The sequence below is a fragment of the Alligator mississippiensis genome, chromosome 3 (genome assembly GCF_030867095.1).
Source record: "Alligator mississippiensis isolate rAllMis1 chromosome 3, rAllMis1, whole genome shotgun sequence".
Classification (NCBI taxonomy): domain Eukaryota; kingdom Metazoa; phylum Chordata; order Crocodylia; family Alligatoridae; genus Alligator; species Alligator mississippiensis.
In genome coordinates, this window is record NC_081826.1 from 171,687,062 (window position 1) to 171,711,934 (window position 24,873).

General features: G+C 44.3%; 1 protein-coding gene across 3 annotated transcripts in view; it reads right to left on the minus strand.

The window, feature by feature from the left end:
* IFT74 (intraflagellar transport 74) overlaps positions 1-24,873 on the minus strand; it is an 87,302-nt gene that overhangs the window by 50,325 nt on the left and 12,104 nt on the right. For all 3 annotated transcript variants that reach the window (XM_006268986.3, XM_019490705.2, XM_059724646.1), the window contains 5 exons: positions 24,237-24,285; positions 15,687-15,785; positions 15,426-15,486; positions 13,979-14,038; positions 8,969-9,030 (listed from right to left, as the gene is read on the minus strand). In XM_006268986.3, the coding sequence (XP_006269048.1) occupies positions 8,969-9,030; positions 13,979-14,038; positions 15,426-15,486; positions 15,687-15,785; positions 24,237-24,285 (331 nt within the window). The remainder of the gene's footprint in view (positions 1-8,968; positions 9,031-13,978; positions 14,039-15,425; positions 15,487-15,686; positions 15,786-24,236; positions 24,286-24,873) is intronic.

Sequence of the window (24,873 nt, forward strand, 5' to 3'; positions counted from 1 at the left end):
TATGACTTAAGAGTATGGGTGGGATGCTATACAGGTTATAAACACCTCCTTACCCTAAGCTGATCACTGCTTACACTGAACCAGTTCATAAAAAACTGCTGGGATTTAGGTTTGGCTCAGTTCAATACAAGCTGTAGTTCAATACAAGCTCCTCACCTAATACTATCTTTCTCTCATCTTAGTTTATTTTTAGATTTTGTCAATATTTAAGTTATAGCTAAAATAAATTATTTTATTATAATTCAAGACTTTTTATACAAAATAAACTTCAGCAGTAGGATCTCTTTAAGCCACTAACATATCAGCTTTAAATTTTGACCTTAACATACAAAACTATTTTTCCTTGCTAGGTTTTGAACATGAAACTTTTTTGGCTCCTGATCTGGACTGGAGCAGTTTTTTCAAATCAAGCCACAACTGTTTGCATTACTACTTCTCAAACAGTAAGTTTTAAAACTATATAAGCTTTAATTTTTGCTAACTTTCTTGAAGAAATGTCCATAGAAATTAGAGATTTTTGGTACAACAAAGAAATAAACTATTTCAACAACACACTGATCTTCAACCAACTAATATATAACCAACATGGGAAAATCAAAATGTGGAATAAAAGATGTGGCTTTCCATAAATTGCACAATTAATCAATGGAAATCTCTGGGAGAGGCATCACATTGTAATTTACTGTGCTGCACATGTTACACATATTTGTGTCAACTGATGTAAATGGAAATCTTTTGCCTCTTCAGTTAGCATTGAAACAAGCCCTCAAAACTGCAACATCAACCATCACTCAAGCCAAAGGGAGATGACACAGTTCAGCTCATCAAGGCCACTTTTTTTTTTTTTACATAGTAAGAAAACAGTTTGATTTTTACCTCACTCACTTTCCAAAAGATACACAAAAAGTATATCCACCCTGCAGCCTGCAGTTAGTAGCAGAAGCAAAGTAGTCATGGCAGCACAGGCCTCAGAGCAGGCTGATTTTGTCATAAGCAAAGTAAGCTAGACTATGCTGTGACATTCTGCCATGATCAGACAGCTTCTGACACTTGAGCTAGCTCTGGCATCTCTACATCATATTGCAGACTGAAGTACACACATATGCAAAGAAAAGGGAACCCACCACTCTTAAAAAGAAAAAGTGCGTCTGGGAACTAATTGTATGGACTATTCAATCATAAACGTAGGATTTCAAATATGCATGTTGGTTTCAACCCAGAAAAAGATTTGATGTCCCTTGGTTGTAACACTATTTTTTAACAAGCTATACCTTTGAAGGTCTGTTTGAAAATCTCTTAAAAGTAAACATGGCATTTGAAACAAAAAATAAAAGCACTTTTCTGCCTTTAGTCCTTTTTCCCACCAGACTTTTCCCAAACTCCAAGTTAAGCTCCTAACTGCCCAAGGTCCTGTAACTCCCCTGGCCAATGCCCAAATTAATTCAGTTATTACATCCTTTGTTCCATTATTTAAGAAAATCACGATCTGGAGGGTCCAAGAGGGCTTTCTTTCTGGAACTTACAGGGCTGGCATACCAATTACAACAAGGGTTTGTTTTTTTTACACCAACTTTCCATAGTAGAAAATATTTTGTAGGAATAGACAGAAACATGTGGGACATCAAATCTAGTTCCCTTTGATCACAGAGAGCAATTTAGTATAGCATTCCGTAAAAAATGTAGGTTCTTTAGTAAAAACAAAAAGCAAAAACCCAGAGACTCAAAAAACTACAATGAGCCAAAGAAAGCAAGCAGGGGTACAACCATTGCTTTGGCTCACTATGATAGAAAGGAATTTGTTAAATAAAGTTCTAGGAAATAAATCCCCCCACAACTAGTAACTTTTAATGGTCATATTGTTCTTCTCTCTTCCTTTAACAGGTCACTTGTACGGAATCTGCAAGGAACTACTCTTCTATCCCTTTAAACATCAGTCAAAATGTCACTCATTTAAATCTTACGAATAATAGAATCACTCTAAATAATCAAACCCAAAAGGCTCTTCAAATATACAGTAACTTGACAGAACTCTACCTAAATGACAATATCATTACTGTTCTATTTAACAACGTTTTCTGCAATCTGCTAAATCTCAGAATTCTAGACGTCAGTCATAATAATATCAGCACAATTCTACCAGGTGCATTTACAGGCCTCAATCAATTATCCAAGCTCAATCTGCAACATAACAAAATATCAGAATTAGATTCGGATGTATTTACACCTCTAAGGAGTATGACAGTTTTAAATCTGCAGGACAACTTGTTGAAATATTTTGACATAAAAGCCTCATTTAAAATGACCACAATTGCCTTAGCTGGAAATCCATGGAACTGTTCCTGTCGCATGCTCATTTTACAGAAATGGTTGAATGTCTCAAATGTGACAGTGGGTGAGTTCTAATGACAGTGGCTCTGACACCATTTTATTACTTTCATTGTAGAGGACTCCTAGGTGTTGCTTCTCTCCAGTAAAAGTTTTTTCTTGGTTTTACCTAGACTGAATCTTATACAACTTACCCTTGTGTTAGAACATTATTTAATACTGTAAATAAAGTTACAGTAAATATAACTTGTCCCTAAAAAAAGTCTTGACTACACCACAGCTGACACTATGCAAATTACTTCTCATCACCTTTTCATACCCACAGAAAATGAAAACGAAACTCTGTGTGCATACCCAGAAGCTTGGAAAAAATCATCTATCAAGACAGCACCTATCCAGACAGCTGGCTGTCAATTAACAGCAACCACTACTCTTTCCACTTCTTCCACTAATCCCAAAAGCATGGTCATTCTGACATCATCTCTGAACTCTACAAGCAAGGTTACAAACAATGCAACACATTCAGGTAATCAATTGATGTTTAACACTTAATTACAGTACCACCCAAAACACTGGTATAGGACATTTCTCCAACAAAAGATCTGGGGACTGCCAGACACCCAGGAAGACTGCATGCATTCTGGTGAATTTCAGATCATAAATAATATTACCAGAAACTCAAAACAGATAAAAATCCCATTATATCTCATTTTTGTGATACTGTAAAAAAAATCACCTAGAAATGAATGATTTGAGATTTCAAAAGGTCTGGAGTTGAGCCAACAATCCAAGAGTACATGCTGAATTGAACCAGTGAGTCTGTCCATAATCAATCCTCTATCTGCAAAACAAGCTTGTTCTTAAAGTTAACTGTCTTTATGAGATGTAAGAAGGCCTGTTATTTAATTTCTTTTGTTACTCCTGGCCTGATGCAAGGACATGAAAATGTTCCCATTCTACTCTACCGGAAATTTCAAAGGGGACTTCCCTCATTTTCTCTAGCCTTGTTGTTCCATCATGTAATTTCCCACCCCCCATACTATTTATTCATCTTAATTTTTACCCATAACTGATTTCATTCAATCAGTCTGTTCTCTTGCCTTACTTCACTGAGAGCAGCTGCTCCTTCTCCCAATACTGGGCATTTTTACGTGTGTTTTGGGATGCGGCGCCGGGTGCTTTAATTAGCGAGCTGCACTAATTAAAAGTACCCACATGTCACATGTATCAGCATTCCCATGTGTCCCTGCACTTAAGCTCATTGAACATGTTTCATTTCAAGGTGCCCAACTGCCATGTTTTCAGTGCAGGTACACTGATACATGTGACGCAAAAGGCTGCTGGAGTGCATCAATTTCTGTGCTCCAGCAGACTCACTTAATCGAGTCTGCTCCAATGATCTGGATTTCCAGTATGTCACTGCAGGCTCCCCACACATCTGCAGGAGCCGTCTGAGGCCATCTCTGCTGTGCATGCAAACAGCAATACAATTAATGTGTGACTGAAGCACAAGAAAGGCATAGATCAGTCTGGAGACAGCTGTCATGAAATCCCTTTGCCTACAGCACATCAAGAACACTAGCCAGATCATGAACTTGCAGGCAGATTGCAAATAGAGACTGGTTTACTGTGATTTTCATTATAAAAGAAACATACGTAGAGCAGCGGTTCTCAATCTTTTTTAGACTCAAGGCACGGCGTAGAAAGTGCTAGGTCTTAGTTTTCACTCATTTTTTGACTACAGAAGAAAGCAAAGGAATTCTTCTGTTGCATAACAGATCAGAATGTTTTAACCCTACATAGTGATATTTGAACTCTCTGGGAGGGTCCACACGAGCACGCATGTGCGCTTTGTGACACCTCAAAGGCTTTTGAGGTGCTGCAAAATGCACCCTGTGCAGGTAATTTGGTTCTCCGCACTGCGTATTTGCAAGGCAGAGCCAAATTTAGATAGCACTGCCCAAAACCAGAGCCTGGCCAGCCGAAGCCATGCTCTAGCTGCCAGCCAGGCTCCACACACACAGATCGCCACCACTGTAGCCCCAGGAGGCCCCCAGGATCCCACCAGGATCCAGGTAAGGCTGCTGGGGCCAGCCCAGGTGCTGGCCCCAGCCTCCCTTATCCCACCCAGGGCACTTTGCCCAGTGCCAAAGCATGTGTGTAGGGATGTTCCCCAAGGATTAGCCTCTGCTAGTTGTCTCTAGGAAAATACACAAATGTGCTCGTCTAGACACTCCCTCTGGATTTCTTACATGAAACGTGTACTCCTAAGTGCTAACACTGCATGGACGATGCATAGGGGGTGCATGTGTACCCTGAGTTTGACAGTGCACTCCCTACAAAAAGGTGCCACCAACACTGTTGGTGGCGCCTGTGGGCAGCTGCCGCTTGCCAACCCGCTGCCGACACCGCTGGCTGTGTCAGCGGGCGGTCTGTGATTGCCACTGGCCGCCGCCACCACTGTTGGCGGCTTGCCCCGCCCTCCCCCGCCAGTGACAGCGCCAGCGGCATCTGCAGGAGCTCCACACATACCACCGCTGCACTCCCGCCGTTGCCGTGGCCCACCAGCTGCCAGGGGCACACGCCATTCATGTAACATTGGGTGGCAACCCACAGCACCCTTGAAAGGATCGTAAGACACCCCACAGTGTCAGAGCACCATGGTTGAGAACTGATCTAGGGGTATGTGCAAACCAAAACCAAATCAAATGTGATTATCAGGATGCAAATATTCTAGAGTGTAACCATGAAAGCTTCAAGCTGGAAAAATGGACAATAAAGACAAGTATATATCCTGTTGTCCTATACAAGGGATGATCTTTTTAAAAATTATTTAAAAAATGATTATTTTGTTAAATGTGCTCATAATATTGTTGACCTTCTGTCCTGAAAAAAAGTTACTTATTTACAGTTGGATATACAGAACACCTTTACATAAAAAATTTGGGACCTAGTTCACAAGTTTGGATTGCATAAATGCTAGTATTCTATTAAGGCTTGACAAAGAGACTTAAAAAATGTCACTGTCAATTTTTTCCCCATTAGTTCCACCTTTGATTATGGAAAAAATCACATCACAGTTCTGTTGTGCATTACGGATTAATTGTTTTAGCTTGTTATTAATTTAATTTGGTAGTGATGGAGTGATGTTGTAGCTGTAATGGTCCAGGAAATACATGAGGGGGAAGGATTTTTGTGGCTGACACATTTTATTGGACCAACTACAAGGTTGGGATATACTTAGACAAGCTTTCAAATGCAGTACATTCTTCTTCAGGGCTTAATTAAATCTGATTTTCTTTTGTATTCTTAAAGATTCACCACCTCTTGGCAAAAGCTGGGCCTTTCTGGTGGGTGTCCTTATATTCGTCCTAACCACTACGGTACTAATTTTTACTGCTGTAAAATGCCCAACATGGTACCGTTATTTGATCAGCTACAACCATCGTCGTCTGGAAGAGGATGAACCAGACATGTTTGAAGAGGAGTTTGCAGCTGACATAAGCCATTTTCCACCCATATCAAATGATTATAACCAGGAGAATTCTACAGTAATATTTAAACAAATTCATACATTTGTACCTGAAGAGGATGGATTTATTGAGGACAAATATATAGATACCAATGAATTAGTTGAAGAGAGCTAACGTCTTATATGGTGGATGATAACTGGACTTTCAAAAGCAGATTATGTAGGATCAATCCATTTAAAATCTTGTACATGAAAATTTCTTGTGTGTATTACAGACTGAACCAACAGCTCTCACTCTCTCTCATTTCGTCAAATGTGGAGGCACATGTTTTATATAAATCTTAGAGCTAAAAAAAAATCTGGTGATGTGAATGCATTACCACACTGGCAGATATGTGTTATATGTCTGATGCTTGATTCTGAGTATTTGATTATTATGGAAAAACACTAACAGCTAAATTTTATCCTCTGCCTTTCATCAGTAGGTCTCGGAGAACTCATAACAAATATATCATTGGCACTGTTTTACAGATGGAGAAATTGAGGCAACTCAGAGAGTGGTAACTTACCCAAGGTTTCCAAGTCAGTGGCAGATCTGGGACAACTCAGATCTGAGTACCAATTCATTATTTTATCCATTAGCTGAGACTAAAACATTGATTAGACTACCTAGTATTCCTAAACTAAATTTCATTGTTTTTATTTGTGTAGAAAACATGAAGACATCATCCCCTCCCACATTGTTTAAATGCATCTATATATAATTCAGTGATAAATGAATATTAGTAGATACCAAATGCTGGATCTTATCCCAGTACTAAGTGGAGCCTTTTTCCCTTAAAATATTATTAAAATGTGAAAACTCTTGCAATAACATAAAACTGACATAGCTTTAAACAGCTTAAAAAAAGAAAAAAAAAATCACATTTGTAAATCTACAGCTTAATGAATATTTTCAACATTTTCAAATATTCTTAAAATTGAGTTGGAGTTTAAAAAAAACATTTTATCTAAAGAATTCATTAATGGGGATGTCACGGCGGGGTCCTCGCGGAGGGCCGTGATCTCCTTGAGGTCCCTTGCTCCGTGTCAGGCCAGCCCAAGACACCCTCTAATTCTCGCCCGCCACGTCTTTGATGTTTATATGATAGGGAGGCTGCCTTGTGTCTTCCCTGGGCACGGCTACTCGGGACCTCTATCCCCGGGGTTCTTCCGGACCCCCTGGGGGTCTCCCGATATGGTGGGTGTTCCCCGGACACCCTAGCCTTATGGGCTATGCGTGGCTCCTACCAACCCCTAATACCACGCCCCAAGCCTCGCAGATGTAATGGACGTTGTCCGGTCTGTACGCCCGCTTCTTGGGCCTCCTCTTTACTGTGGCCCACTCTGGGCTCCCTCTCTCATGCCCAGCCTCTTGCTGGGACTCTCGTCTAGCCCACTCTGGGCCTCCCCTGCCGGTGTGGTTCCGCTCAGGGACTCTCTAGCGGGCCTCCGGTCCTATGGGCCAACCGCACGGGCACCCTCTCTGACCCTGGCTCACCGCGCTGCTACTCCCTGTCTTCTCGGGGCAACCACAGCGCCCTGCCTCGGTCTGAGGGGTGTTACCGCACTAGCCTGCGGCCGAGCTCGCTTTGCCCATCTTGGGCTTCTCAGTAATTGCCCCTCTCTCTAGGGCTCCTCAGTACGGCGCTCCCCCTCTTTGGGGCTCGCCGCGCCCCCACGGGGCTTCTCAATCATATATAATGGAGCTCCCCCTCTTTGGGGCTCACCATGCCCCCACGGGGCTTCTCAATCAGATCGCCCCTCTTCCTGGGGCCGGGGTCTATGTTCCCCCACAAGCAATCCGGGGTCTAGGTCCCCGTCCGCAACCTACGGGTTGCGCCCGCGACCCACTGGCCGCGCTCCTCGCCGCCAGTTGCTCACGCACTGGCGTGCGAGCTGCTCCTTCCCTGGCGCTATGAAAATAATGCGCCCTCTTGGCGCTAGGGCACCCCACACTCTCTGGGGCCCCTGTGATTGAGGCCTCCTCCAACCCCTAAAGCCTCACCCAAACCTCCGGGTGTAATAACACAAACACAACGCAAAACCACAAGCCCCTAGGCTGTAACATAACCACAAGCCGCATGGCCATAACTCCGTATCATAGCTCGAGCCTCCAGGGCTATCATGAGCTGTACTTGCAACTCAGGCTTCTTCCCATATCTCGGCTGAGGGAGCTCCTGCCTCTCTGGCTGCTGGCAGAGAACTCCCAGCCTGGCCTCAGCCCTGAGCTTTATAAGAGCCAGGCCCTGCCCCCTACAGGCAGCTGGTTCCCCTTTGGTTGCTCCGGCAACCCGCAGCTGCACTCATTACCTGAGCAAGCCTCAGGTGGGCTCGTTATGTCAGGCCAGGGCGCGCTCACTCGCTCCCTGGCAGTTTCTCCTTTCTAGGAGCAGGGGCACCAAGGTGCCCTACGACAGGGGAATTCTAAAAAAGTATTCTTATTTCTCAAAAGTGATTGTAAATTAAAATACAGAACATATCAGAATGTTCTGCATTTTAACCAGTTTTGATAAAAACTTTTAGGGTCACAAAAATCTTTGAAGTATGTAAAAAAAATAAGACTTCAAATACTCTTTGCCCTAGCCCAGGAGTGGCAAACTCATGTGCTGGATGCTGGCATGAGGCTGTGGGCCAGATCAAGTCTGCAGACCAATTCTGCACACTGCATCCCACGCACGGGGCTGGTCTGGCATGGCACTGCATGTAGTAGGCGCCCTGGACCAGCTCTATGCACCACATGCAATGTGTTCCGGTTTTGGCCCCACATTCAGCATGTATCAGACCAGTTCCATTTGCCATGTACAGCACATAGGGTTGGTTTGGCACACTGCATGTGGCATGCTGGTCCAGGCTGAGCCCCACAGACAGTACTGCAGGCCATATCTTTAACACCTCTGCCCTAGCCTATCTTCAGACACACTAGATTCATACATCTAAAAAGAGACTTAGCATGAGCTGTGAAAACCAAATGCATGACCAAAGCTTGTGCTGTATTTATAAACCAGTTAGCTGTTATACGTACATTTTGGTGTTTTTGGAACACAAGGAATAATTCACTACTTAGTTTTCCCAGTTTATGAAGCTAACTGATAATAAAATGTGATTGTTTTTAGATGTTTATACACTTACGCTTGTCTCTCTGTAAAAATTATATCCATGCTCTGAGATTCCAGGTCATTTTGAGTTTTTAACTGTTAAAAGAAAATAGTAACAGACATTAGTACTATATATGCATCCCAGGTAAGAAATGTATTCTAATGAATGAGAAGGTCCAAAGCTCAGAGCAGAGATGGAAAGAGGTCTAGGGACAGAAATTACACATAAACTGGTATAAATGATCAGAAACTGGTTCAAATCTGTAATAGAGCATCCCTAGGCTGGGCTGTGAAGTCTGCCTATGAAAAAGTGAGTAGAAACAGCAGAGCATGCTTGGTTTATAGTGTCACATTCATGCAGACTCAGGAAAATGAGAAAAATTCAACTGAAAGAACAGATCATATTTGCTGTTGGCTATGCCACAGACCCATTAACACGTACTTGCACTGAACTCATCTGTAGGGCAGAAGATGTCACAATGAAATAAAACTCAGTAAGACTCAGATATTTTATACAGGTAGACTGGTGTTTAGCATTGCAAACGGCTACCTTTCTGTACCTTCCACAAAAATATTGTGCGTTACATGCAAATAGTGGTAACTTTAAGTTGGGAAGCATATGCCTCTTATCTAAAACACATAAACAATGCCATTGAGCTCTGAGGCTAACTGTTAAAGAACCTATACAGGTTTCCCTCGCCAACTACAGTTTTGCCAACCCCGGTTTTGAGTATCCACGCTTCAGAGAAGTGGGGGGTACAGTTGGAAAATACCCCCACGGCTCCCCTGGCCCTCCTTGTGCCTCTCACTCCTCTTGCCTCCTCTCCCTGACAGCCTCCACAGCCTTGCTCATGCTCCTGCTCCCCCAGCCCTGCTGGTTTTGCCAACCATGGGAACTTTCAGGAACCTAACCCACATGGTTGGTGAAGGAAATCTGTACTAATGACCAAACATGATACACTGAATTAAGGTCAAAACAGTTTGATTAAAAAGTTTAATCAGGCATTAAATAATTCCTGTTCTTTATGTAAAATGTTCCTTCAGGATGCCAATCACAACAGCTTTTCAAAATCAATGTGTGTAAGTTAACATCTGATACAGGGTTTTTTAGGGTTTATTCAAGATCTGGTATGCTATTTTTAGACTTCTACTATCTTGGGGAACCTAAGTAAAAAAAAAAAAAAAAGATTAATTCAGTTGACTTAAAAAATACAAGTTTTGTTTCTTTTTTCCCTCCAAAACAAAAGTGTTTAATTTATTGAACTTTCTAAATATTATTAATCTTGTCTCTTGAAAACTGTTATAAAGCAGGTTCTTAAATGTAAGATATTAGGGAGTTGCTCCGTTGTTCTGTAACTAAAGCTTTAATACTCTAAAGCAGGGCTGTTTAAGTGATGGCTGTAAGCCATACCTAGCAGGCCTGTGCGAAGTTTCGGTTGCTGATTCGATTTGGTAGAGATTTGGCTGGATTTGGCAGTTGAATCTCCGAATCGAATCAGGAGGCCCTTTTAATCCCTCTGAATCGAATCGGAACCCTCTGAATCAATTCAGAGAGATTTGATGATTCAGATGTAGACACCGCTTTAAATGTTCTTTCTACAAATCTCAAGGTATAAGGAGGCTCGTGAATGCTAAGATGTTGGGGTGGATGGAGTGTCCCACAGGAGCGGGGGGGGGGGGGGGGGGGGCAGCACGCTCAGCGGCGGACCCAGAAGTGTATCAGAAGCACTTTCTGTCCACTTCTAGGTCTACCACAGAGTGCGCAGCAGATCCCCCCTGCCCTGGCGACTAGTGGCTCCTGGGTCTGGTGGGGCGCACCTGGGGGAGTTCTCCCTCCATGGCTGATCGCCGAGCTGGAGGGGCATGGGGGAGTTCTGCCACTGAGCATGCAGGGGACCTCCCGTGCTCTTGTGGGATACTTCATCCACTCCACCATCTCAGCGTTCACGAGCCACACCTGGTACATACCTCGAGGTATGTAGAAAAAAATTTAAAGCTGTTACTATGGCTGAATTGCTGATTCTCTCAGATATGGATTCGGTCGAATCAGGAAAGTGATCTGAATCAACTAATAGAATCACTGTCCCCCGACTCGGGCCAAATACGAATCAAATAAGGCCTGTTTTGCACACCCCTAATACCTAGCCCACAAGGGGCCAACACATGTTTGTGAGCAGTTAACATCCGTTTTGAGGGCTCCAGTGGCTGCCTCTCCTGCTGACACGTGGTGGGGCCTGTGCACCACCTGTGCAGCCTGCAGGGAAGGGGATAGGGATCCACATGCTGCCTATCTGTGACAGTGGCTGTGTGTCACTGGTGCAACCTGTGCAGAGGGTGGGTTCAGGAGGGGGCCTACCCTGCAAAAGACTGCCTGCATAGTGTGTGGCTCAGGGGCTGCACACTGACACTGCTTGTGACCCCCCAGTTGCACAGCCTACTCTAAAGACTGGAAACATTGACTTAAAAGGTACAAGAAGCCTGCTGAAGACATTGAGGCTACTTGTGCATTGAAGGTAAACATATGTATAGGTTTTTGAAGGATTGGGACCTAAATCCACAACTTTTCTGTGACATTTGGCTTATAGTGTCTTGCAGTGGCTGACTGAGGGGGAGAAATAAATCAAACACTGTAAAATAGTTTTAAATTATTCATTTTCTCTTCCAGTATAATTAGGTGAACATATACACTGTTACTTGAAAACAACTTCCTAATGAACATAAGCACCAGTGGCAATGCGTAGGGGTGCACCTCCTGAAAGCACCAGTGTACCCCCTGACTGGCTGCCCTTGCCGCTCAGGAAATGGGCAGGGGAGGCAGGCGGGAGCACTGGTTCTCCCCAGCACCAGCTGGGGAGTGGGAGTGGCTGTGGATGCCCAACCCCCAGTCAGCGACACTGGCCTTGGGGGGGACCCCTCCCCCAGGTGCTGACTGGTTGCTGGGGGGGTGGGGGTGGGCATGTGCCCCTGTGACTAAGGTGGCACCAGTCGCCCATATAAGTACTTTGGCCATCCAAATGTTTGCCTGGAGTCAATATATACAATAAAGTTAAGCTTCTAATCCTGTTAATTTAAGAGGAATTTAAAACCTAGATGAAGGAAAAAGGGCAAGATTCTTGACCAAAGGGGAAAATTACTGGTGTACTTACTGGCTGTTTCTGTCTCACTATTAGTATACAGGCAGTCCTTGACTTACGACTTTTTGAGTTATGATGAACGGCACTTACAACCTTTATAAATTGGCACTCTGTTTTGAGGTTCTGACATGGGTTTTGACATTATTATGCTCGATACAGCTGTGTCCAGCTGCTCAGTCTGTTGTGTTGGAAAGGGAGGGGAGAGGGAAGGGGCGTGGGGGGGGCAGATCAATGCCCCCGCGGTGAGAGAGGGAGGGGCAGGGGCTAGGACAGGGAATGAGGCAAACGCTGCCCAGCCAGAGCAGGGAGATGCGGCAAGGGATAGAGTTGCGGCTTGTCCAAAGGGCACGGGGGTGGAGGGGGAAGGGTACAGCTCCTGCCACTGTGCACCACTGGTCTGGGAGCTGCTTGTCTGGAGGCTCATCCAGTGGTTCCCATCGCTGTGCCCGTTGCTCATCCAGGAGGGCATGGGGGTGGGGGGGGGGCGCCTCTGGATCTGCACGGGGCAGGCGGGACCAGGGCTGCACTGGGCTGTGCTCTGGGTGTGCGGTGGTGGTGCTGGGACTGGAGGCTATGCCCTGCTGCTGCTTGCCCAGCTGGGGCAGGTGCGGGATGGAGCTGCTGCACTGCCTCCAGACGAGCAGTGCGCAGTGGCGGGAGCCGCCACCCCCTCCCTGCGCCCTCCAGACAAGCTGCAGCTCCTGGCTGCGTGAACGGTGGGCGAGCATGGGTGGGGGCCTGCCCCCAGACCAGGGTGGGGCAGGTGGCGGAGCAGGGGCTATGGGGGGGCTGCAGCCACCTGAAAATTCACTGTAGCGCCCCCATAGCCTCCGCTGCCCCCCTGTGCAGCCCCACCTGCCCTGCACAGATCCAGAGGCACACGCCCCCCCATGCTCTCCCCAACAAGTGACAGGAGCAGCCAGACGAGCCATCAGACAAGCAGCTCCCAGACTAGCAGCATGTGGTGGCAGGAGCCGCCCTCCCCTCCCTTCGCCCCTTGGATGAGCCACAGATCCGTGCTGTGCCGTGCCGTGCCGTGCCGCCCCCCCCCCCATGGGCAGTGCTTGCCCCAGCCTCTGTCCTAGCTCCTGCCCCTCCCTCCCTTCCTCACCACGGGGATGCTGATCTGCCCCTCGCCTCCCTCCTCCCTTGCCACAACAGACTTACCAGCTGCACACAGCTGTATCCAGCAATGTAAAGGAACCAATCCCCCATTTATAACATTGTTCCTATGGGAAAATTGGTTCCGAGTTACAACGATTCGACTTAAGACGCAACAGGTCTTCAGGAAATTATTGTGTTATAAGTCTGAGGACTGCCTGTACTGCTTTAATCTCTGTGCCATTTGTAACATCTTTATATCTCCAGCATAGCTGAAAATCACTGAATCAGTGAAGAACACTAAGTTTGTATAAGGAACTATAATAGTACTGTAAGTTTTGTCCTCTTAAATCTGAAAAAGAATCAGTTGGGCCCCAACTTAGTAGTATTTCTAAGAAAATAAAATGTAGTAAAAATATCAGCTCTTTTGAAAAGAAAAGAAGAAAACCCACAAGACTCCTGCGGGCACTGACTGGGGTTAAGGGAGCACTGCTGATGGAAGATAAATGTCTTGTTGTTATTTTAGGGGATTGAATGCATCTTTCAATGCTAAATTTGTTATTTGATAAGTTGTAAAAAGTAAAAAATATATACCAGTTATTTTATAAGTAGCTGAAGAAATAAATAACTTGTGTAGGATCCAGTCTCACAAACAACATGGCATTCATAGTTTTACTTACATGACTAACAGATAAGACACTATTTCAAGAAAATTATATATGTGCAAAAGCAGTGAATATATCATGTCTGTAACATATACTCTTGCATTTTAAAAACCATACTTGCATGCTAAGCATTCAAGTTCTTACCGTATTGTAATCATTCATCACTTCTTCCATATCAGTATTGGTGTTAAGTTTATCCACTAACTGAAACAAGATAGAAGTTAAAATAGTTAAGGCTTGCTCTCCTTTTTAACCACACAACAGAAACACAGAAGAAAAAAGAAAACTCATGAAATACTGTATGAAGATGTAGCAAAAGAAGTGAACAATAGTCTTTTGTTATGATAAACATAAAAATCTGGCTTAGAAACCAAATAAATTATACACAGTATTCATATTTAATAATCACTGCATATCAATGCAAAAAATAATAAATGTAAATATTATGGAAGCAATACTGATTTCTCACATCCAAATGCAACTGCTTCTCATAGAATATATACATATATTCTTTTTTTTTCCCCCTAGTTCTCCTCTCCTCCTTACAAGGCTCAAAGTATTTTCCTCTCTATGACTTTGCTCTTTACTGTGCCAAACAGAAACTAAATCTATTTTTCAATTCCTCCCAAATTTGGAATTAAGAAATTTTTCAGTTTAGACTCTGATTAGCGTAACTTCCTAAATAGCTTAACTGTGGGTATGAAGCATGCCGATCAATCAACTAGCATTGCAGAACTCATAGGAAACATTGTTTTTAAACAGTGGCAGCCACCACTGTCACTCTAAAACACACCAGAAACAAGGTGTGGAAGCAGCTACCCCAGAGTAGCTTTGCTACCATCTTTCCAGGTTTGGTGCCTGCAGAGTGGGAACTGATGGGGAAGGCTATGCTTCTCAAAGGTACACTAAGGAGTGCCAGAGAAGTAGTATGGACATATTCGTGAAATTTAAGCAACTTGATGGATTCCTAGTAAGTCACAATATAAATACAATATAACTCCAGGGTATCACTAAAAATGTCTTAATATGAACACATAGAGCAGTGGTTCTCAAACTGTGGGTCGTGACCTGAGATGGTGTCACAGGGGTGGTGGGCTATGGGTTGGGAGTGAGGGGCCATGCTGAGAAAATGGGGTCATGCTGAGGAAAAGTCTGGGAAGCATTGACTTAGAGCAAGAAGTAACATTTTGTAATGTACTAACAATCCATATACTTTACTTGAGGTCACAGGTGAAGTAATCAGAGATGTCACTACATACCTCCATGCTGTGCCTGGGGGAGATGCCATGAAGTACACTCAGACCAAGATGGCAATCATGAGCGTCATAACAAAACTCTCTGAGTGCTAAGTGGAATCACGTGTGAATATAAAATGAGTATTATAGCAAAACAGCGCTAAGTGAAATAGTGTTAAGTGGAGGCTGCCTGTATTTGTTTCTCTTTTAATAACTGAATTAAAGCCATTACTAATCAGTAACTTTTTTCAGTGGAGATGCACTGGTGAAAAAGAAACTAAAATCAAAACCAATATATTCAACATACGATCCTAATGGGGAAAAATTTGATATAAAAAAAATGGAGAGTAGCATACCATGTTATAATCTGCAAGTTGACCTTGAAATTCTTTGATTTCACCAGCTAACGCCTCTGCCCTAGATACATGGCAAAACAAAGCAAAACAAAACAGAACACAAAGTTATGAAAGAAAGTCTTCAGTGCAGCAAAACAAAATCAGAAAAGTATCAACTGTTAATTTTCTGCAGTTCAGATGGCACTAGTATTCTTGTCCGATATAACAAATAATAAGCAACTGATAAGATATTTAGCTATGCTCTATTAGAACGCGACTCACCTCTTTTCATATGATAGGTAGACAGAATTCTCTTGGTTATACATTTCTATTTCTTTCTGCAGCTTATTAATTTCTGTTGTGAGCTCACTTATTTTGCTTCTGTGGACAGGAAACAAAGTTACTCATATTTAAAATGTACTGTAGGATACATCTTATATTTTATTATATCGACGTGTAAGTATTCATATTTATTCAGTCTCTCTTCCTCTTATGTTATTGGGTGTCTCAAGCTGCTAAAAGGTATAAGATGGGAGGGGAGAAAACACAGTGATTCTGAGACTTATCCTCTGATTACTATCCCATGCTGCTCATCCATGTGAGCATCAATGATACTGCCAGGGCAACCCTGAACAGAACATGTAAATAGGTAACTCTGGGTGCAAGAGTAAAGGGGACAGGAGCCCAGGTGGTGTTCTCACCACCTTCCAGTCAAGGGTAATAGGGCAGTTCTGATCTTGCATTCAGAGCTAGAAATACGTTCTCTGTTTCAGGTATGTCAATTGGATACCCAGAACTGTTCTAGGGTGGCTGCATTGCCTTACTCCTCAGATTTGATGTATGCAAAGCAGGACCTTGTGGTCTAAGTATACTTCATGGTGTCTCACTCAGCCACAGCATGGAGGCTTCTAGTGACATCTCTGATTACTTAATCTGTGACCTCAATTATAGTATATGGATTGCTAGTATGTTACACCATTACAAATGTTACTTCTTGCTCTAAATTAGTGCTTTCCTAATTTTTCCTCAGCATGTTACTAAACAGATGCATTCTGGAGATCAACACACAGCTGTGTAGATGGTGTCAACAGCAGGGTTTTGGCTTCTTTGACCAGGAAGTGGTGTTCCAAGAAGGAATACTGGGAAGAGATGGGGTCTACCTGACAAAGAGGAAAGAGTACCTTTACATATGGACTTGCTCATCTAGCAAGGAGGGTTTCAAACCAGGTTCAGCAGAGGATGGAGTTAAAAGTCCAGAGGTAAGTAAAATGCTAGGAGACCTAGATAAAAACCTAGTAAGGAGAAGCAGTAGTGGAAGCCTTAGCAATATTCTCAGGGGGAAGACAGAGCAATCAGTTAGAATTTTGGTAATTCTAGGAGTTTAAGGTGAACTATAACCAACTGTATGTTGCAATGTAACATGTTTATATAAATTTAAGTAGTTTTAATGTTAGTAGTTCTTAGCTCAAATGTTATTGGCTATAGCTGTATTTGTAATGTTATGTTATATGTAATGTTATGTTATATGTATTGCTAATGTAATCACCTGAAAATTTCAATGGCCAAGCAAGTCATAATAAAGGCCCTCCTGCATAAAGAACAGTGGCTGGGGCAAGACTGGGTTGATAAGAAGACTGACACAAAGAAAATCAGTCTCTTCTAATGGTTGCAACCCATTAAATGTAGAGAAAGTGGAGCCCGTGGCAACCAATACCAGACCCATATCATAAGGTGGTGAACAGTCATAAAAAAAGGCTAGGGCAAGAGTGGATGAAGATAGTGAGAGCATTATCAAGAAGAACTAACAGTTACTCTGCTGATGGCTGCAACCTAATAGACACTGAGCTGGATAGGCCTCAACCCTCTACCACACTAAGCCTAAAAATAATAAAGGTGGCTCCTCTAGGATGGCCATCAAGGAGGCGATTGTTGGTAAATGTATGGCATAATTAACAGTATTTGACCCTTTAAGTAATTCTGAAGCTGTAGCAGAAAGCCCCTTTTTCCTCTTGCCTGCAGTTGCTCTCCCCTCCTTGGATATGTTTTTCCTCTTCTACCTTTTCTTCTTTCCTCTTTCTTTCACTTTAATATAAGGAATTGTGTTTTAAAATTTGTATGTGTACATTTTGTATCTCCTCTTGTATTTTGGTATTTTTATCTATTTGTGCCATGGCATTACTTATATTTTATACTCCTCACCTTTCAACTAAATGTGTTTAGTTTCAGAAGTAAGTTATACATTGTAACAATGTTAACAAGGGCAGGAGCCAAACTACCGCTTCCCTGTATCAGGCGGGCCCCTGAAAGAGCAAGTGAATCAGTGACTGAATGCGTAACACAGTAGCAGGCAGCAATTAACACCTAGGAAAACTGCAGATCAACCAAGGGAAGAAATCAATAGAAGACAATGTAGCAACTGGGAAATCTCTAGACGTCACTGTTAACGGGCTAGAAGCCCTGGTCTGAGTTAATCAATGCCGGGGACCAACTTTTGAATATCTCCACATTGACCACTCCCAGAGCCCTATTCAAAATTCATCAACGGACTCCCAAACCTGCACATACATGCAGATGACCCCTGGGGCTGACAGATGCCATCCAGTAGCCACCGAGGGGGAGGTCCCACAAGGGTCAATGACCCCTGGATTGGGCAAACCTGAAAACTGGGGAGTCACCAAAGTCTGCCAAGGACAGATAAAAAGCAGTGAAAAGTGACCCTCAGTGGCATCCTCTTGATCTCCAACTCGACCAGCACCCAACCTGTCCAGCCAGAAGGACCAGATGGCGACCCCCTTCTGGAAGATAACACCACGTTGCAAGAAGCCTCGACGGCAGACTCCAGCGCCTGTGGGATAGGTATACCTGACTGTTGTAGCTCGCTACTGTGTGTGTGCATGTGTGTGTGGGGGGGGGGGGGAGACCAGCCCCAAGGTTTATCATTTAACTTCATTACAGTGTTTCAATCCGCCTAATAAACCAGAATTTTAAGGATCCCGAGTTGGACATTTGTAGCCAACAAAGCTACATGACAGATGTTGAGTGTGTGACCTGCAAGGAAGGGGCCAGGTAGCTTAAACACTCTGATGCAATCCAAGGAAGCAAGGGACTACATTTCAAAGTAAGCAGCAGGCACTTTGCAAAAAGTGTCACATTTTACCATATACATGGTAAATCCTGTGAAAATCAGGAACTTCTTGAGATGTGGAAGGTGTGGAATACATGATGGACATGAAAAAACATGCCACTGTCAGGGTGCCCAAGGGACAGAAGGGCATGCAGATCACCTATAAAAACTCAGCAAAAATGAGGCCTGTAGGACTGCTCTCACCAGCTAAGACCTATGGATCCTCTAGAGAAACTTCTGAATGCCTGGCTGCAGAATCTTTATACAAAGTTTCTGCTGTGTCTTGAATTAAGCTAAATTGTGTGTTGTTGTTGTGTCTTATTTAGCTGTGTCTTAGCTTAGGCAAAGTTTTTCTGTTACTTCTTTGTCTTATACTTGAAACTGTAAATCGCTGTGTTCAATAAATGCTCTCTTCAGAGAACGGACTATTCAGGCACTTCTACACATGACAGGGGTTCAGTCCTCAGGTTTTTATTCTATGATCCCTAAATTGAAACGGTGGGGCATAGAATAAAACCCTGAGAACTTTAAACTGTTTCAGTCTTTCCATTATGTTACGATGAAGGGCCCGATCCTTGGGGGTTCTTTTGGTCTGACCTGGAGCCTGCCCACGGCAGGGGGGCAAGCTGCCAGTGAGCCAAGTAGCCCCTGAGCTGTGGGGAGCCCTGGTCCTCCCATCCATGGTGGCAGTGCCCCCTAGGGCCACCATGGCAGGCTGCTAGCAGGCCAGGGGCTGTCCCAGCTCAGAGGCAGCACCTAGCCTGATCCAACTCTTCCCTCAACCCAAGCTAGGGTAGCACCCAGCCTGCTAGAAGCCCATCTCGGTGGCCCCAGGGCGCTCTGTCACTGCAGAAGGAAGGACCGAGGCCCCCTGCAGCTCTAGGGCCACTCAACCCACTGGCAGCTTGCCCCCTGGCTGCAGGAGAGGCGGGCAGGCTCTGCCAAAAAAAGGATTGGGCTCCTCACTGCTTCTGCCTTCAGCAGGCTCCTGTGGTCAGCAGGATGCCTGGGGCTGCCGAAGAAAGGGCTGGCTTCCCCTGGGGCAGTGCAGGAAAGTGGCAAGAAGGCAGCTGGGTTTTCTGGCAGCTGGAAAAGGTGGTGGGGACAATACGTGGGGCGCTGGTAGCTTGGGCAGGCTACTAGCTGGCCAGGTTCTGCAGCAGCTCAGAGGTGCCCAATACAACACTTCCCTGAGCCCTCCCAGGCTTCCAGCACCCCGTGCACTGTCCCTGTCACCTTCTCCAGCCACCAGCATGCCCAGCTTGCCTCTGGGGCAGTGTAGGGAGGCAGCAGGAGCCCTGGCTGGGTGTACTGGTGGCCAGAGAAGGTGGCGGTGCACAGGGTTTTGGAAGCCCAGGCTGGCTTGGGGAAGCACTGGATCAGATGCCTCTGAGCTGGGGCAGCACCCAGCCAGCTAGCAGCCCGCCCAGGCTTCCAACACCCTGTGCACCATCTCTGCCACCTTCTCCAGCCACCAGCAAACCCAGACACCCTTCTGCTGCCTTCCTGCACTGTCCCATAGCAAGCCAGCCCATTCCCAGACAGACCAAGGCATCCTGCCAGCTGCAGAAGCCTAATGAAGGCAGAAGCGGCAAGGGACCCCATCCCTTTTTTCTGCAGAGCCTGCCTGCCTCGCTCATAGCTGGGGGGGTGGGGGGGGGGTAGGCATGAGCTGACAGCTGCATTGTTGCAATTTGCAACATTTACATCTGGATGTAGTTTAGTTTGCAACAATGCAAACTCATTTAAAACCCCCAAAACTCTTGCACGTGTACAGTGTTATGCCATTAACATTTCTGTCATGTGTACATGGTAATGGCATTACGTGTACAAGCACCCTTCTTGCCCAAGCATTTATGACTTCAGTGCCACTACCTGAAGTCTAACATTAAAGTCCAGTAACAAGATACCTAAGATATTCATATATTAGTGAGAGAAACATGAGGAATAAACAGGAAGAAAAGGAGATCCTTGTACAATTGAGAAATATGATGTAATTAGGATTATGGAGATGTGGTGGGACACTTCACATGTCTGGAGTACTGTCATGGATGGGTACAAATTGTTCAGAAAGGACAGGCAGGGAGAAAAAAGAAGTAGGTGTTGGCCTATATATAATGGAGATATACATGTAAGTTCTGTATAAAGTGGAAGGTATGCCTTTTGAAAGCCCCTGGATAAAAGTCAGAGAGGAGAGCAGTGGTGGTGGTGGGGGGGGGGGGAGGTGCTATATGTCACCAAATGAGACGGATAAGGCCTGCTTTAAACATCCAATGGAAGTTGCCAAATTACAGGACCTAGTTCTCTTGGGGGACTTTAACTATCAGGACATCTGCTGGGAGGAAAACACAAGTAATCCAACAAATTCTTGCAGAGTGGTTGTTATAACTTTTTGGTATAAATGGTAGAGAGGCCAACTAGGGGGAAACTCTTCTCAACTTGCTGCTCACAAAGAAGGAGGACTTGGTTGAAAAGGTGAAGGTGCAAGGTACCTTGCAGCCCTGGCAGCTATGAAGGGAGGAGCTGATGACAGAACTCCTGAACTGACAGTGGAGCTCAATGAGAAACTGCAGACAGGGAGATAAGGGAAGGTATCTGGGGCAGAGAAGGATCCTATCTATCTGGGGCCTATCTATAGGCAGGTGACTTTGGTTTTAGGTTAAGCCCAAAGAGGGTTGGGGTGCCTGCTAGAGGATGCAGGTGCTTTGATTTAGTTGAACTAGGGTTTAGCCTTGAGCCCCGCTGGGGCAGGCTTGAGACTCATTGCTAAAGACCTGGACCAGAGGGTCCATGGGCCCAGAGGAGGTTAACCTGGACTAAAGGGTCCCCAAGCCCAGAAGGGAGCTGAGACTGAGAGGTCTGTGGGCCCAGAGAAGGGCTGTGTGTGGGACCAGAGCTCTGAGAACCCAGAGAATGGGCTATGTGTAGGACCAGGGGTCTGAGAGCTCAGGGAGAAGCTAAGTAAGGGACCAGGAGGCCTGAGGATCCAGACAGGGGCTAAGAGTATGAAGTGAGAACATCATGGATTGATGACATCTGTGAGACTTGGGGCACAGTGTAGGGGAGGAATGGAGCTCTGCAATTTAAAAGTACAGACAGGCTGAGAGGGCCTACTAAACTGGGAGGCAGGATTGTGACTAATGGGACCTGAGAGAGGCCCAATAGGGATTGACACAGGCTCAGGCTCACTCAGAGCCCATGGGTAGCCTCCCTTACACAAACTTCAATAAGAAAAAGGTGTGGGGGGCTACAGTCAAGCCTGAGCCAGGCAGGGGCCACACAGCCACCAGGCAGCATCAAAGCTGCCCCAGTGGCCACAAGCCTGCTACAATGACACCAAGTTGGGTGGAGCTGCAGACACTCTGGAAGGTAGAACTTGAATCCAGAATGAGCAGGAAAGACTAGAAAAATGGTCCACATTCCATCAGATGAAATTCAGAAAGGGCAAGTGCAGAGTCCTGCACTTGGGACCAAATAATTACATGCACAAATACAGATTGGGAAATGGATGGCTAGACTGAAATATTACAGAGAAGGACCTGGGAGTGACAGTAGACCAGGGATGTCAAACTCTTCTCATGCCCCAGACCTGATCCAGACTGTGGAACCTCTTGTGGGCCAGATCCAGTCTGGGGCATGTGCTGGCAGCAGCAGCTCCAGATCTGTCCCAGGGCACTCAACAGTGGCAGCAGCTGCACCAGATCTTGCCACGTGCCCCAAAGCTGCCACTGACACCACATGCCTGTGTCCTGTGTCACAGCTTCAGCTCTGGCTGTGGCATGGGGCACACAGCAGGAAGTCCAGCACAGGGTACATAGCAGGGGCAGGGTTGGTGGGGCCACAAGAGACTAGTAAATTCCAAGGTCCTGAATTCTGTGGCAGATCATTTCCTATGGTCATGACGAACAGTTTCCAGTTGCTCACTGGTAACTCGGCAGGCCAGACAGAGCAGCTCTGTGTACTGGATACAGCCTCCAGGGTATGTTTGACCACCAGCTGAACACAAGCAGTGTGCTCTTGTTGCAATATAAGCCAATGGTATAATGGGTTGTATTAACAGGAGTGTCACTTGCAAATTAAGGGAAGAAGTTCTGCTCTATTCAGCACTAGTGAGGCCTGGAGTACTGTGTCCAGTTTTGGGCCCCACATGTCCAGAAGTATGTGGACAGATTAGAAAGAGTCCAGAACAGAGCAACAAAAAGGATTAGGGGCCTGGGAAGCATGATTTATGAGAAAAGACTGAAAGAAATAGGTTTATTTAGTCAGAAGAACAGAAGACTGAGGGGAGATTAGATAATAGTCTTCAAATACCTGAAGGGCAATTACAGAGAGGATTGAGATAGACTATATATACTCTGTGGCTATAGGGAAATCAGACTAGAAGCAATAACCTCAAGCTGCAGCAGAGGTAACTTAGGTTAGAGATTAAGAGGAGCTTTCTGACTATGAGAGTGGTCAAATATTGGAACAGGGTATCTAGAGAAGCTGTGGACTCTTCATCCCTGGAAATTTTCAAGTGCAGGTTAGACAGCGATGGTTTAGTCAGAGACCATTCTGCTCTGAGCAGGAGGCTGGACTAGTTTCCTGTGTTCCTTGCTGGACCTTAACTGACCAGTTAACCAAGAAACATGCCACTGAATTCACTCCCTTATTAGGTAATGTATTAAATGATCAGCAGGCTGTTCAGACAATCCATATGGATGGTATTGTAGCACAATTCACACAAGCCATATGGACGGTATTAGCACAGTACTTAGTAATTTAGCACTTAGTTAAAGAATTATGACAAAAACAATGTTCTATTGTCTCATAGTTAAGAAAATGTTCTATAACTGTTTTCAAGAGGCAGGATTAATTTAGCAAACAGAATATATAAGAATATATAAATTGGTCACTAAACTTTTACTACTGAGCAGAGCACAATGGTGCAATATCTCCGAAATCTATTTTCATTTTTTCCTTATTTTTATTGGGATGTGATGATGGCAAAAACATTAGACATTTCAAGAAAACGTCTTAGTTTTGTAATCTTTCTGAACCTGGTCAAACTAAACCTTAGGGAACAATGTATGTAGAACAAAGCAGCGCCCATTAACTCAAGCAAGTGAAGCAATTGTGACAAAGCTTTATAAGATTCCCAGAGATCACCTTCCCTGTAGTGCTAGCTTGAAGTATACGTCAGGTGTTGCCCATAGCCCAGCAAAGACGTATTCAAAAAAGTCTCTAGCACAAGTGGTGCTTTAAATTCAAAGTAGCTGGCCAATCATGCATAGAGACTGCCACTGAAGTTAACAATGCAGTGAATGCTAAGCTAATCAGGCTGCTAATCCAAATACACTGTGATGTTCTGTAGTCAGATGACTCATTTAAAATTAGGCTAAACTAAGAAGGCTTTAACCTACTGTGGATAACTTGAGTTAAAGCCAGAACAAAGATAAGACTTCAGTGCAATAAAATACAAATAAGCCAATTTATTCTTGGAAAGAGAATGTTCTTGGGACATTCACCCCAGAATAAAGTCCCTCCTTGTTCTTCCAAACCTTATAATGTATACAGTCAACCCTCATAAATGTACAGCCAATCTAATTAACAGTAAAAAGTATGGCTATTACTAGTTTTATGAGATTGTATTTTATTCATTGAAAAGGGTGAGGGAAGGTAGAGGGCATTAGCTATGTTCCATTTTGAAAACATTGCCACAAACCTACCTAAGTAATCCAAGATAATAGGATTTATCCATAATCTGTCGCTGAGGACCTAGCAAAAAAGAACAAGTAACATTTTGTTAGAAGGCAATGCATTTTATTGAGTTGTAGCTCATGACAACAAAGGACCTGCAGAAATTACACTTCAAAACAGTCACCATCTTCAGTGACCTCACATGGACTTTATTCAATTAATGCATCCAAATAAAAGAAATACTTTTGTGAGGAATTAGATTACTTAAACAACTGACATTTTTTATGATAACTGGCTAAATCCTTCAAAGACAGATGAGTCATGAAAAGAATAATTTGCCCTAAAAAATAATACAAAATTTTGCTAGAAGAGAGAGATGTATTGAAAATAAAGACATTACATGACAAATCATCATAGGAACATTTAACTTAACCCTGCTCTCTATAACTTTCACCTCAGCTAAGGTTCTATTTTCAGTTTCTGCTCCAATTCTGTTCCAGTTTTTTCCATCTTAGACATGTGGTTCTTCTGTGTTGTTTCAGACAGCTGAGTTCTGAGCAACTCTTCCTGCAGTCTGATCCAGTCCAGCCATGGAATCAGAGTAACAAGTCTCTTGCCCTGAGCTGTGTCTTTTTTTTTTTTTGGACTCTCCTAAGGCTGAAATCA